At 38.2% G+C, this 15,271-nt stretch overlaps 1 protein-coding gene across 1 annotated transcript; it reads left to right on the top strand.

Moving 5' to 3' along the window:
• The first annotated feature begins 211 nt into the window (after positions 1 to 211).
• Positions 212 to 13,558, top strand: LOC135472538 (E3 ubiquitin ligase Rnf121-like). The gene is made up of 8 exons (XM_064752088.1): positions 212 to 277; positions 4,307 to 4,347; positions 7,359 to 7,500; positions 7,852 to 8,006; positions 8,723 to 8,951; positions 9,486 to 9,619; positions 10,281 to 10,382; positions 11,993 to 13,558. The coding sequence occupies exons 1-8, from the start codon at positions 218 to 220 to the stop codon at positions 12,111 to 12,113; spliced, it is 984 nt and encodes a 327-aa protein (XP_064608158.1). The 5' UTR covers positions 212 to 217; the 3' UTR covers positions 12,114 to 13,558.
• Positions 13,559 to 15,271: the final 1,713 nt, after the last annotated feature.

Below are 15,271 nucleotides of genomic sequence, written 5' to 3'. Positions count from 1 at the left end.
CTGCCCGGTTTCCACCCACCATAATGCTGGCCGCCGTTGTATAAGTGAAATATTCTTGAGTACGGCGTAAAACACCAATCAAAAAAAAAAAAAAAAAAAAAAAAAAATCAAACAAGCGAAGAGGGAACATGGATTTTATCTTGGCGTGGTAAATGAGGTTCATTACCTCCCTTAGCTTTGTGTACTGGGAGACCGTCAGAGGGCGGTGACAGCTGCGATGGAGGCACACGGTGGCAGGCACGATTTCCATCACGGGAAACCCATTCCTGACAACGGGGTAAGATGTGTGTTGTGTAGTCACAATGCAGGGATATATTTTCCGACAAACGTGCGATATTTTCCGCACGGTGGTATCCGTGTAGTTGGTGAAAGTTGTGTTTCTGGGATACCGGTTGCCAAGCCGGCATCACTGTGTGACCAATCTACGTACGTGGACTGAGGGCATGACACTTGACAGTTAGGCCTACTGGAGTTAGTTTATGGCGTCATGCTGTCTCCCCCGTGATGTGAACAGCAACCTCTGCTTAATAAGCGGGATCGGCATTTCATGAATATCACAAGTTCACTCAGGGTTAGGTGGAATAAGGTGGATGCTGTTGCAAACTAACACAAATAATGTATACGATTAATTACTCTCAGTTTGCTCTGACATTAGGTTTGGCAAAACTTTGCTCATCAAAGGATGGGCCCCAAACCAGCATCGGGCAAAAACCAATTATTTATTTATTTGATTGGTGTTTTACACTGCACTGAAGAATATTTAAGTTATACATCGGCGGCAGGAAACGAAGCAGAGACCAGTGGAAACCCACGACCATCCACATGTTCAAAAGCCATTGAAAAATCTGATGAAGTTGCAGTTTAACATGGCATGCGAGACAAAAATTACCCATCAAATATGTTTTCAGAGCCTTAAGTTAGCAGACACTTATGTTCCTTACCTTTTTATCTGTGGATTTATTGTAAGTAAACGAACATCGGCCAGCTTGGACATATTTTCTTAGTTAATTGATAATTTCAAATATGAGCACTGGGACGATCACCCGGAAGTACTAATACAGAGGAGATTCTAAAATGAAAACACCTGCCTTTTGAAGAATGCAACTCCCAGATGGAAATATAACATGAAGGACCCATGTCTTAGTCATGCAAGTATGTAGGAACAGTCGCCAGGGTTCCAGCCTTCCAGAGATACTACAACATAGATGGCTCGCCATTAGTCCAATACAGTATGACCGTGTTGTATAGTTCAGGATTATAATAGACAGTCCTATTGTATAGTACTCTACTCGCCATATCGATGAATATAAATACCATTTGTTCAAATACCTGGATAACTTACATGTATGTGTGTCTTCTCATCGGCGTCTTTGCTGAGGTAAGACATCACATGGCCGGAAGATTAGTGGACTCCTTATCTGGAAGTAGTAGAAAGGACTTTGTATATGTCTCTGTTGGCAGGGCTCGTAATTAGATTTGCATCCAGCTGTCCTGAAAAGACCCCTTTTACTTGTCAATAACCATATGAAAGTACACAAATGAACATTACAAAGCAGCTGTGACTGTCCCAAGCAAATTGTGCGGATGGTGTTACTTTTGAGTCATGCCTAGTTATTTATAGCTAGGCGTATTAATGAAATGTGGCAACTAGTTTTCACTTTATTCATCCTGGCCAGATACATGTATACCACATCACATATCTGTCTTCAGCACTGTCGAGTGGTATTTATGTAGGTGTTAATACTTCTTAATGAAGCTGTGGCTATTTTCCCTACTCCATATTCTCTGTGTTGATTTGTATGCTGCCTTTGAAGTAAACATGTTTGAAACCTTTTCAGTAAACTTGGTTGTCTCCACATGACTCTAACCCAAAGCCTTTCCTCATCTCAAATGGATAGAATGATTGCGTTTGTATGATATAATTGGTTTCTGGACATGCAGACAGGGAAATGTTTGTACCGCAAAGAAGAGTATAATTTGTTCAAGTAGCTGTCAGGATGTGATCCAGGTTTACTGATGTTCAGCTATGAATTCAGGGGGAGATAACCACCCTATTGGAAAGGACATTATATGTTTTTATGCCTCCTGTTGTCATCACTTGATATATTGTGTATTGTACTAATTCCTAACAGGCTAGCATGTAGTATAACATCGGAGCTGTCGTCTTCTGTTGACTAGAGAGCTAATAACATGGCTGCCATTCGTCTGAAATTTCCACGCTATTCGCATTCACATTATAGCCTGGAGGTATGTGCTTTGGATTTGGTGGGTTGTTTGAATTCTGTACCTTTGGGCATCATCTGGAAAGGAAATTGTATTGGGTGAACATTGATGATGTGTAGTCATGGTGATCAGTTTTATTATTTTGTTACACATGTCAAATACAATACTTCATCTTAAAGCTTGAACTAACTAACATGGGAATAACAGTCCCATCTTAAAGATATCGCCCATCAATAGCGATTGTCTGATTTTATGGTTGGTCAAAAATTTCTGTTACGCAGTCTGTTGTTGTCGTTATTCATAAATGTCTTAAATCATCGTAAGGTGTAAAGATGGAGAGAGTCAACAAATGTGATATTATACCAGTACGGCATAAATACCAGACTAAATCTACCAAAAACATAGTTATAAGCAATGAATCCAAGAACCGCATGGATCCATGATAAAATTGGCGAACCAGTTTAAATGATTGGTGTAAACTCATGAGTGTTTTTTTCGTTCTTAGTGTCAAAATGGCGGGCAAAATTGAGTCTAGTTGTTTCGTGTTGTAAATGATCAGTTAACTAATAGTTCATGTATGACTTCATGATCAAAATATGGATGTTTTATTGCAGCCAACAATATGCATGAAATGGTTTATTTTGTGAATACAAAACTGTGGAATTATCTCATTAAGCAATCAAAATTGTTGGGCGATATCTTTAATGTTAATGTGATGTGCTCTTGAAAATGTCAGTCACCTGGAAAAAATTGCCAAAATGATATATTTATTGATTCTTTTGAAATGCTCAGCTTCTCACATCAAAATATTCCCCCGTAATAATACGGTGTTGGTGTAGTAGTTTTGTTGACATGTTGGAATGCCCTGTAGCTACATGTACTTGAAAGTCTCTGTGCTATGTATCTCATTGTAACCCCAGGCTAAAATTAGGCTAAAAGCTGAAAGAATACAATGTGAAGATATGAATTATAATGGTTACCACTAGTGAGGAGGTAAATTGTGTCTATTGTTTCAAGCTTTAACTGTAGTTAAAAGAATTATGATGTATTGCATTGTTCCAGTAGCTTTTTTTGTGTAGTTTTGTAAGAAATTGTCATGTTTTACGTCCTTTCTTTGTGGAAGTTGGGGAGTTTACCTATTTTATCTTCATTTGAACTTGCATCCAGAGTTCATCACGTTTTGTACATTGTTCTCTCCATTCTTTTGTGCCTGGATCTTATATCTCCAGAAGCATTCGCAAACCCACAGCATAATAAGTTACACTTGATATAAAATATCACTTATATACTTCCATCCTAGGCTGAGAGCCAGAGGTACATTGTAGTAGATGTACAGTTGTATGTAAGGAGCTTTAATAGTTTGAAGTTTGAAGGCTGCCTTGCTCCAGGAGCCTTAACTTTTGGTTATTCATGTTCTTTCTCTATCATTGGTGCTGGGGCGTCTGTGGCATCTGTGGCTCAGTTGGTTAGGACGCTGGCACAGCGTAATGACTCAGAAGCCTCTCACCAATGCAGTCGCTGTGAGTTCAAATCCAGCTCATGCTGGCTTCCTCTCCGGCCATGTCATAGGTTTCCTCTCACCATATTGCTGGCCACTGTGGTATAAGTGAAATATTCTTGAGTACGGTGTAAAACAGCAATCAAATAAATCAAACAAATAAATATCATTGGTGCTGGCTGTGCTTAGTGACTTGCTTCTCATCCCTTTGACTGTCATAGTTCCTATTTAATTACCCCCTTAGTCAGTTATTTTTATTGCCTTGCAGAATCGACCTTCTATATCTTTTAACAAATTTTTATTTTGTTGAAAATAAACCTCAACGTTTAATTTAATTGAAATAAGCCTAACTAATCTTGTAACGTTATTATGGGATGGTAACATCAGTCTTTCCACGCGCTGGCCAATGGTGTAGTTGTATTGTCCCTGGAAATGCTATTTATCTCAAAGCTCTGCCATTTATTGTTACTCTGAATCCATCTGATTGCTCATGAATGTAATGTAACAGTTTCAGTGTGTCTGTGTGTTAGCATTTGATTAATAACACAACATAGCCCTGCTGATTGCTTTTTTTTATCATTTCAGTCTATTGATTTGTCCAAGTTGTCAGAGAAGGACAGATGGAGGTGTGTATAACTTTCTTTTTACCAAGATACATCATGTAATCTAAAGCATGGTATATAATGCACCATTCAGACTAACACATTAATGTTTCTTAATGTCATGTCATTATATATATAAAGTTTATAGTACATCAGGAACAGCTTTGTACACTTTCATAGGCTCAGGTGATCTTGTTTGACGTGTTAAGAAGCAGCAGATCTTAATGACAAATTGGAATCACTTCTAGAGAGCATCTGGAGGTCATTGTACATGTACATTGTCCCAGCAGGATTTATATTTGTTGTTCAGCATTGGATTCATTGATTGATTGGTTTTTAACACTATGACGATTTTGTCAAATGTATGATGGCTGTCAGTTTTATGGGTGGAATGAACCATTGACCTTGGTCAGGCATCTGACAAACCTCTTCACTTAAAGCCACAGATGAAACGATGAGAGCTACATTTGAACACTCCATTGATAATGGGCCTGATAGTTGCAGTGAGCCAGCACTTTAAGCATCTGAGCCAGTGAGGCCCCAGCGCAGTTAGGAGTATGGATGGCCAGTATTACCTTCTAAATGTAGCGTTTGTCTACTGATCACAGCTTCAGCGTTCATCTGTTACATGTAATCTGACTTTCATCTGAAATCTGGATCATTTCTCATTTGTTTCACTTTGTTCTGGATATATTGTGACAGATATTAACAGACTGAACAGGATTTTAATCAAAAATGACCTAAAATTTTGTCCACAAAAATGCATTTTTGGAGGCTAATAAAGATCACAAACTATTATTTTGGTCCTGAAACGTACTTGTCATGTTCCAAGGAAACCTCCAAACTCCTTTCTAAAATCCGTAGAACTATCAGAATCAGGAAAAATGGGCAAGTTTGTCATGGATGAAATTTGTGGTCATTTAGGGTATGTTCCACGAACCATAAAATGAGTATCTTTTTATCATTGGATAATGTGGAACAGATGGCTTTTTCTGGATTGGGAAATATTTTGAAACACTGACATAGGGAGCTAGGCTGATCTAAATTGTCCGTAGTTGGAATTTGTAGGTACATGTATTAATTAATCATCACTAGATAAGTATTGACAAGATTAGCACAGGTAAGGTTCTCTACATCAAATTGTCCGAGACAGCTGTTCCCAGTGATACCTGAAAGATTTCCTAGTTGTATCTTGTATGTAAATCTGATTTAATTATGCATAGTGGTTTGTCCTTTTTTTTTTTTTGAAATGTGAAATTTGCAGATTTTATTTCGTGTGTTACTTGAAATCTTACCTGCCAGGTGGAAGAATGTGAATAGATCTTGTTAAAATGGTTGTAATAGTCCTAATAATAAATGGTAATCATAATGATAATTATTATTGAGCCTTAAGTGATATCAAAAAATTAATCTGTAAAAGGACATCACAAACTTATAAACAGAAAGTTCAACCCGATCCTGAATTTTCTATTTTCTCTGAAAATATGATGAAGGGGATCCAAAACCTTGTGTGATTAGAACTGTCTAAATCCACTTTCTAAAATAAAGGAGAGGGGCTTTTTTGGCCGAACAATTAGCATGCTAGAACCACACAATGACTCTGGATCCTCTCGTCGATGCAGTTGCTGTCAGTTCAAGTCCAATTTATTCTGTCTTCCTCTGCGGTTGTACATAGGAAGGTCTGCTGGCAACCTAGCAGAATGTCATGGGTTTCCCCAGGGAATTATCATCTTTCCTCCCATCATAATGCTAGTGTAAGTGAAGTAGCGTAACACGCCAATGAAATAAATTAAATGAATCAAAATAAAGGGCATTACAGGGGTTCATAGACGTAAAATCTTAACTACCCTTTCTCAAGGTTTCTTTCAAGGTTGTTTGGAGTGTTTTTGAGATCTAACCGGTCGATTGCCTGTCGATCTCCTAAACCATGTAAACATAAAGTCCAAGAGAACAGTAATTTCACATGTTGGCAAGCACAGTGGACATTTCATTTGGTAGCTATACTCATTTTAATTGCAAAAAAATCTGTGCCACCTTTATGCCAGTTTGAACAGAAAATGACTCACCATCAACATGGGTAACTGACATGAAAATGGCTGAGCGTAGACATCGGTGTATGCATCGGTGAGTGTAGACTAATATTTAAAGTCACCTGTGATTGGCTCAGTGAAAATGTCTTGTTTCACAATCCCAAATAAAAGCAGATGTCCACACCTCTGAGGAGTTTGTGCACGCACATGGTTTGAAAAGGGACCTCGACAAAGGCGGAAACCGTTCATAAAAGCCCTGTAACATATTGAAGGATAAGTTCTGAGCACTGATAGTGGCGGTTATAGAACTGAACTGTAAAGCAAAATATGTGCGATGCATCGCCAGTCGTGGAAGTGCGAAGGGTGTTACACTTGATGCGATGCAGTCAGCTATTTATATGAGTCACACAATACGTAAACAAAGAATATCTAAGGTAATTTAATGATTTATGTTTTAATTAACACTATTTGCAAGTTAAAATCAGTTGAACAGCATTATTAAATACAGTACATGTGTGATAATTCTCTGTACGTTTAAAACGAAGAAAACATATAGCTTGTTAAATGTTGTAGCCCTCTATCTGTATACAGATTGTGGATATAGGTAACAGAGAGTAAAGCAACTGGTGGTATACCCCCCAGATAACAGAGAAGTAAGAAGAAAGCTGTAGATGATGTATGACTGGCAGCAGAGGTTATTTTGGGATGATTGTCAAATAGGCGGGAGAGCGTGGCGGGATTACTTAGTCAAAACTAAACTTTCGGAGAGAACTGATAGAGATGTTTCGGGCTCCACATATTTTACACAAAGTGTCCTTTTCAGAATTAAGTTTTATTGAAATATATTCAGTTTTCTCTAGCTTATAGCATAATTTTGAGTTATTTAAACTCTGTATTTCAGTATTACGAATCTCTTAACTACCGTTAAACAGTTGTTAAGGTCAGCGTCTAGTTTTACATGTCATAAGATAACATTTGAGAGGGTGTGTGATTGTTTATTGGCAGGCTAGAACACCAGCGGTTACATGAGAAGCACCGCGGCCATGAGGCCATGCACGCAGAGATGATCCTCATCCTACTGGCCACTCTGGTTGTTGCACAGATTGTTCTCGTGCAGTGGAAGCAGAGGCATTTCAGATCATATCAGGTACAGTCCTAATCCTTCATGCAACTTGTAAATGATGAGCGTTTGAATGATTTGTCATTGGTACATGAGAAATATGGAAGCTGACATAGAGACATGTGTTAGGTGGAAATTGTATACACATATATTGAAGGATGTGTGGAGAAGGTATACATGGAGGATGAATGTGTGATGTGGAGGATGAATGTGTGATGTGGAGGATGTGTGTGTGATGTGGAGAACGTATATATGGAGGATGAATGTGTGATGTGAAGATGGCCAGAAAAACATTTCATACGTGTGTTGCATTAATTGTTGTTTAGAAGTGCACATAGAACGATGGTTGAATTCAATCCATTTCTTCTTGGCCTCCAGAGAGTGACATTATTGGGCATGTGGGTGTGCCCTGTGATGTTCTGTCTTAAGTTTTACTGGTGGAGGTTTATCATTGTCTGGAGCATATTCTCAGTCATCACAGCCTTTGTCATGTTCAAGGCCACAAGGAAGCCGCTTAGTGGAACCACACCAAGGTATGGAATGATTGTTGACCCGTGTTCATGTGTTAGGTGAAGTTCATAAATCACTTAACGTGTCATACCTCTATGACTGCGGGAGTTCATACCAAAGACTTAATAAATGGTACCTGTTGCTGCATTGCTTGGTGCTCAGCATTGAGAGGTTAGAGCAAGGAAACAGGATTCCTAGTATCTGTGTAATGTGACAGATGGGGTGGCATGTCTGGTGTCTTTGGCACTGACACTTCAGTGGTGGCAGCTCTGCCACAAGGAATCACAGTTTATATATACACAGATGTCTAATGACTCATTGTGGTCGTATGACTGATAACTTGTTATGTGCAAGTGACTTAAAAACCAGGGCGTGCGTACATATACATTCATATCCCTACGATACAGATGACTTGTTTTGTCATGAGTCAAACACTGACACATTATGGTATATAAGGTACAAAGCATATGCATGTACTCTTACTTTATAATGCAGCATAAAGATGTTTCGGTATTTTTATTTAGGTAATCAAACATTTAAAGTGTGCTATAATAATCTTTGTGATTATGCTGACATTTAACATTTAACTTTTCTTTAAGTTCTTAAATGTGCATGCCATAAATCTTGATGTCAGTTGGTGTTTGCTATTTGAAATTTGCAGTAAATGCCTAGCCAATGTTAAACCATGTAAATATGGATATTCAAGTGTTTTTATGGTGTTATTTTTTCTCTATTACAGATTAGTGTACAAGTGGTTCCTGTTAATTTATAAGATAAGTTATGGGGCAGGCATTGTGGGATATCTCATTGTCATGTTCACTTTGTTTGGGCTGAACATGTTGGTTTTGGTCAAGCCACAAAGCTCTATGGACTTCGGACTCCTGGTATTATTCTATGGCCTGTACTTTGGTGTTACCAGCAGAGACTTTGCTGAAGTCTGTGCAGATTCTATGGCAGCACATATAGGAGTAAGTGTTCTCCATTTATGTAGAAAGTGTGCTCTTAAACTCAAAAGGATTGTTTTCATAGTATACGTAATATTATATGTGGGCTTTGTATGTCTGTAAAGTGTTGCTTGACAAGCATGTATAATATTTGTCAGATGTAAAATATTATTTGGTTGTCTCCTTGAATTAATTTAAAGTGTACAACTTTACAGTAAGAAGGGTTTTTGGTTAACTTTGCTTATTTGTGTGTTAAATACAGCTTGTGGTGTATTTGTGGGAATACTGAAAAAAAAAAGAAAGTATATGAACATTATACTGTTACATGACTTCTTTTCAACATTTTTATTTCTTGAAAAAAAAAAACACATGTAAATATTGTATCTTCACTTGTCTTGATATTTTACTGAAATGCATTGAATGTCATTGTGATGGTATGTAAATTCTAATTATGCATATCTTGGCACTGAACGAAGAAAACAGCTGTTTCTAATTGTGATGACCTGTAAAACAGATTTCAAATTGTGGAGATAATTTTGCGCCATTGTATTTTGACAGTATTATACAACAACTGGTCTGCCATCCAAGAGGTTAGAATCTAACATGTGTGCAGTGTGTGGGAACCAGATCCTGGTGATGGATGATGAGGATGCCATAGTAGAAACCACATGTAGATTGCCTTGTAATCATCTGTATCCTTGAATGCTGGTACCGTACCACACTGAGCTGGTCTTGTGATCACGCTGTCCCAAGACCTAGCTACACTTTCAGAATATTCTGTAAATCAGATTTCTCATGAAGTTTTTGTAAATGATGTTTGCACGTTTCCACAAGGTGATGTTATTTACGAGGAAAGTTACAAAAAACTGTTTTTTTGAAGTGTTATGAAAGGAACCCATGGGCTTGATCTTGAGTTATTCAAGCCACAAGACCTAAACAGTGCTCACTTCGCAACAAGAAAGACCATTTTAAGTCTGGAAATAATCAGCAAGATTATGATGATATCCTGTACCAATCAGTATTTAGACAGAGGCCAACTGTTTGATACAGGATAAAACTGCCACTTAAATAACATTGTAACATTTTTATTGTTTGTTGTAAACCAAGTGCCTTTTGTGACTGCGAGATTTCAGCAGTCTTGAGTTAAACTTACATCAGTCAAAATTACCGGTATCTTTAATCTGGGAATACTTCAATGTATAAGTGAAGAAGAAGTGAAATGAACGAAAAAGCCCACTCAAACAATTTATTTATTTATTTGATTGGTGTTTTACGCCATACTCAAGAATATCCCACTCAAATAAATATGCATGTCTGTTTTACAGGGAGGCTCCTTAACCAATTGTCTTTCAGATTCCACGAGTTTTGTATACGAGGCTGGTGCATTGTGGGTAAGAAGCAGACCTGTCCATATTGTAAAGAGAAGGTGGACTTGAAGAGGCTTTTCCCAGGACCGTATCCTTTTGTGCCTGCTTGTCTGTAAAACTTATTTCCATGAAGTTGTGATTGCGTTTGCGATGATTCGTTCATTAATTAATGCAAATTACATGAATATGCTGAGGTGTTTTCATGGGGTGTTTAATGCAGAGCGAATGGAACATGAGCAAATGGTCTCATTTTTAACACATCAGACGAGGATTTATTGCTGGGGTGAATTGACGGTGTAGTAAAATCACAGTTAGCAATGCATCGGCCGTAGAAACACTTTAACGAATGTGTCAAGTAACGTGAAGTAATGCAGAGGCAATTGCAGTTCTATGGAAACACAGCCTTATTCACATGGGGTAATTTTGGGACAGTGGACCAATGGAAATGAGTGTATGGAATGGCTATCTTCTTCAGAATTAGTTCAAACTTTATACAGAAACATTATCTCTGTTAGAGAACTATTGAGTTAGATTTGTGAGTAAGAGATTCATCAGTGTAGAGCACAATGGTTCATCCATTAGCCATGTGTAGTCCTACTTGTGTGCGGGTAAACAGACTTGTGTTGAGTGCTGATGACTGTCAACCAGTTTGTAGGGTGCTGATGACTAACACCAGTTTGTAGGGTGCTGATGACTAACACCAGTTTGTAGGGTGCTGATGACTGACACCATTTTGTAGGGTGCTGATGACTGACACCATTTTGTAGGGTGCTGATGACTGACACCAGTTTGTAGGGTGCTGATGACTGACACTTGTTTGTAGGGTGCTGATGACTGACACCAGTTTGTAGGGTGCTGATGACTGACACCATTTTGTAGGGTGCTGATGACTGACACCATTTTGTAGGGTGCTGATGACTGATACTAGTTCGTAGGGTGCTGATGACTGACACTTGTTTGTAGGGTGCTGATGACTGACACCAGTTTGTAGGATGCTGATGACTGACACTAGTTCGTTGAGTGCTGATGACTGACACTAGTTTGTAGGGTGCTGATGACTGATACTAGTTCGTGGGGTGCCGATGACTGATACTAGTTTGTAGGGTGCTGATGACTGACACTAGTTCATTGAGTGCTGATGACTGACACTAGTTCGTTGAGTGCTGATGACTGACACTAGTTCGTTGAGTGCTGATGACTGACACTAGTTCGTTGAGTGCTGATGACTGACACTAGTTCGTTGAGTGCTGATGACTGACACTAGTTCGTTGAGTGCTGATGACTGACACTAGTTCGTTGAGTGCTGATGACTGACACCTGTTCATATGGTGCAGTGTTTTCTCACACCACCTTGGGTAGCATTAAAAGAAAATGGGTGATTAATTATGCATTAGAGAATGCAACTTGTTGATGAAGATAAATTCACTTCCAAGTTAAGAATTAGTTTAGTTCACCACTGATTTATCACTAATTCTATTAAAGTGCTATGAACTGTGATGAGATTAGAACTCTGGACTAATAATGCTTCTGTGTTTGAGAGTAAGTCATTTTTAAACTTGACAGCTGAAAATGTTTTTATTTACAAGGAAAATTAAAGTCTTGTACTCTTTACATTTCCGCCTTAGTGCTAAGTTGATGAGAGCTCAGAATTGTTTATGAGGATGTTTCTTGTGTTTTCTCTTAACGCTTGTCACACAGATGGGAACGGCCTCATGTACTGTACGGAAATTTACTGGACTGGATAAGATACTTAGTGGCCTGGCAGCCTGTGATCATCATGCTAGTTCAGGGTATAAACTGGACGTTAGGATTAGAATAAGGAAAATCAGTTCACACTGCCTTATTTATTTCCCATAATTCACAAGTGAGAGAATTTGTGTGCACCGTTCTGCACAGAGCGGAGTGATCGTCACATTGTGGGTGTGATCGTGGGTAGATGTTGTGTGAATGTTGAGCTTGAACTCAGAGGCATGGGGTGACAGTGTGATAACGTGTTCTCACAATGTGTTGTATTGTATACAACAATATCTTGTATATCCAGTATGTGTATTGAAGAAGTTAAATCACTGTCTTGTATGGAAGGGACACATTTTGCTCGCTAAATCAAGCGCTACCAAGCTGTGTAAACTCGGACTGGGGCTACACTGCACTGCTTGTGTCTAACATCACTGCTTTAGGCACTCACACACAGAATACAGTGTCACGTCACAAAAAAGGACCAAAGGGTAAAGAACTTGGGACTATCTAAGTTTGCACTGGGAGATCTCCACACCACACAGCTCCAAAAGATGTCACACTCATTAATGGAATACTTTGTATGGAGAAGACAATCAGAGATGTAAGATGAAAAAGCAAGAAAATAAGAAGTAAATGGCAGAAATAAAGGAGGCATTTATCAATGATACCTGTATATTTTACAACAGAACATATGTAATTTGATGTGTTCACAATATGATCAAACTGTACACGTGACACGGGCATGATCAATGTTTATGATGTTTTTCTTATAGATGCATGTAGATCATTATGAGACAAACTTTACTTTCCTTCATCTTTTTCTGCTCGTTAGAAGCACATACGTGATGCTCTTGGTAAAGGTGTATTGATGGTATTTGAGGCAGAAAGTTCTTTGTCTCCAGACTCGTCACTAATTGTGTTTCTGTAGAACAATATCCTGGTTACCATGTTTCATCATATATCAAGAGGATGTAAATGCAAACACAGTATGCACACAGGTGTTAAAAATTATGTGTTTGCTATGTTAACTCTGGAATGCTAAAAATTTGAAAAATACCAGTTCGTACAAGACTGACAATTTTTTATTTCAATCCCCCACTACTGTATCTTTTCTGATTTAGTATTCCATAGCAACATGTAACAGAAAAAAAAAAGTAGCTATGATGTGAAGAACTTCTTGTATTTTTAAGTGATCTAGGTAATTTTTGGTGTCCTGGGTATTTTGTGGATGTTAGGATGTACTTCTGTGTCTTTGCGTCAAGTGGGGGCCTCCCTGACCGAGTAGGAAGTGCAGCACAATGACTTGGGAGTGTCTCATCGATGTAGTCGCTGTGAGTTCAAGTCCATGTGTGGGAAAGTTTTCCAGCAACCTGCAGATGGTCATGGGTTTCTTCCAGGCTCTCCTTGGTTTCCTCCCACCATAATGATGGTAGCCGTTGCACAAGTGAAATATTCCTAAGGATGGTATAAAAAACATGTATCAGAAAAATAAATACATTCGTGTCAAGTACACGTATATGTAGATTACCCATTGACTATGTGGTTTTTCTTGGCTGCCTGGCTATCGAGGACCTCCGAATAATGCAAGTTAATAAGAGCCAGTTTAATCGTCTGGGCATGATGATTTTATTTAATGTATACCGTGATAACAAAAAGTCTATATCTATGGTTGAAATCTGGTAGAAGTTTCTGTTCTATGAAAAGTTGTTGTCTACGTGCACATGGAGTTTGGTTTTCAGTTGTGGGATATGGATGGTTGTAGAGCCAGAATGGTTCAGAAGAAAGTTGATAAGTCCTCTGATGACTATAGGTAATTCATAAGTTACAAATTCTTGTCTTGTATTGTGTAGTATTGACGTTTTTATCTTGCCAATGAGTTGTGGACATTACAATGATGTTAGAATAGTCCCGTATAATAGAACTATATATCATGGGTACCGATTGGGTAAAATAAAATAATCTTTACCTGCTATAATGTGCTAAAACTTATCATTATCAGAATATTGGAAAACAAGACAAACTTAATATGGCACATTGCAACGTACGCTCATAAAATCAGTGGGAACTCACCATGGGCACTAACTCGCCATGGGCACTAACTCGCCATGCCTCAGTTTGTTAGGATAACTTGAAGCACGGTGATGTATTGCTGCTTATGTCATGAACATAATTGCAGGAAAATTTTGTTCACAAACGCTCATACCCAGCTACAAACACTGTATGTACAGTATGGAATGTAGATCAATGAAGCGTGAACAATTATCTCCATGTGTCCATAGATGTAAATATATGTAGGTGTGGCAATGATGAGTTTTGGGGCATTTGAAAGCCAAGTTATGGAGTAATAACGGAATAATGGTACAATATGCCAGCCAGTAACTCTACACCATTGTGTGGATAGTGTTATGAAATGTAAAACATATGTATCATTTTAACATACATGTATAGAGTTGTTTGCTTATGGCTGGACCCTATTACTTCCTTAGGAAACGTGATCAAGATTGGTAGGCCTATATATATGTGTGTATATCCATATAGAAACAATTATAGGGTATGATTATGTACCATTCAGAACTAGGGAATTTTTGATAAACATGATCCACATCTATTAATATCTAATCTCATTGATTGGATGAACAGTTTATCAATAATGTTTAAGACATCTGATGAAGGAAACAATATGCGTGAACGTCGTTGATTTAATCAGCCAGAAAGAAATACTGGTGTATGGAAAGTGAGAAGTTTAAATGCAAATGTCTTAATGTACCCCAGTATTCAGTGTGAGTGCTTTGATACACTGCCTAACTGCAGGCTGTCACAAAATACTTCCAACATGACTGTTTTTTGGAGAGGGACCTCACTATATTGCTCAATTAGTGAATTTGTTGATCTTTATTTTGTCATTTTATTAAATGTCCTGCATGCTCTATACATCTTACGTTCATAATAGGCCCATGGCTCCCAATGATAAAGGTAAATGTACATGTAATTCTTTAAAAATTCTGTCTGCCGTCTCTTGCAAAAATATGTGTGCAGTGCTTAACCTACTATGTCAAAGATAACAATGTGTGGGTCTCAGATTAGCAAACAATGCTTACCCACTTGCAGGGCTATGAACCATAGAGAGACACCATACTACGAAGAAGAAAACTACAGGACAAAATATGGTGACAGGTATTTGCTTAAAAACATCACCATGTGTTGAATTCAGTTCCAGGCAGTTGTGGAGGGAGCATTGGT

Source organism: Liolophura sinensis, chromosome 8 (genome assembly GCF_032854445.1).
Source record: "Liolophura sinensis isolate JHLJ2023 chromosome 8, CUHK_Ljap_v2, whole genome shotgun sequence".
NCBI classification, from domain to species: Eukaryota; Metazoa; Mollusca; class Polyplacophora; order Chitonida; family Chitonidae; genus Liolophura; species Liolophura sinensis.
This window is presented reverse-complemented; position numbering and strand designations above follow the sequence as displayed.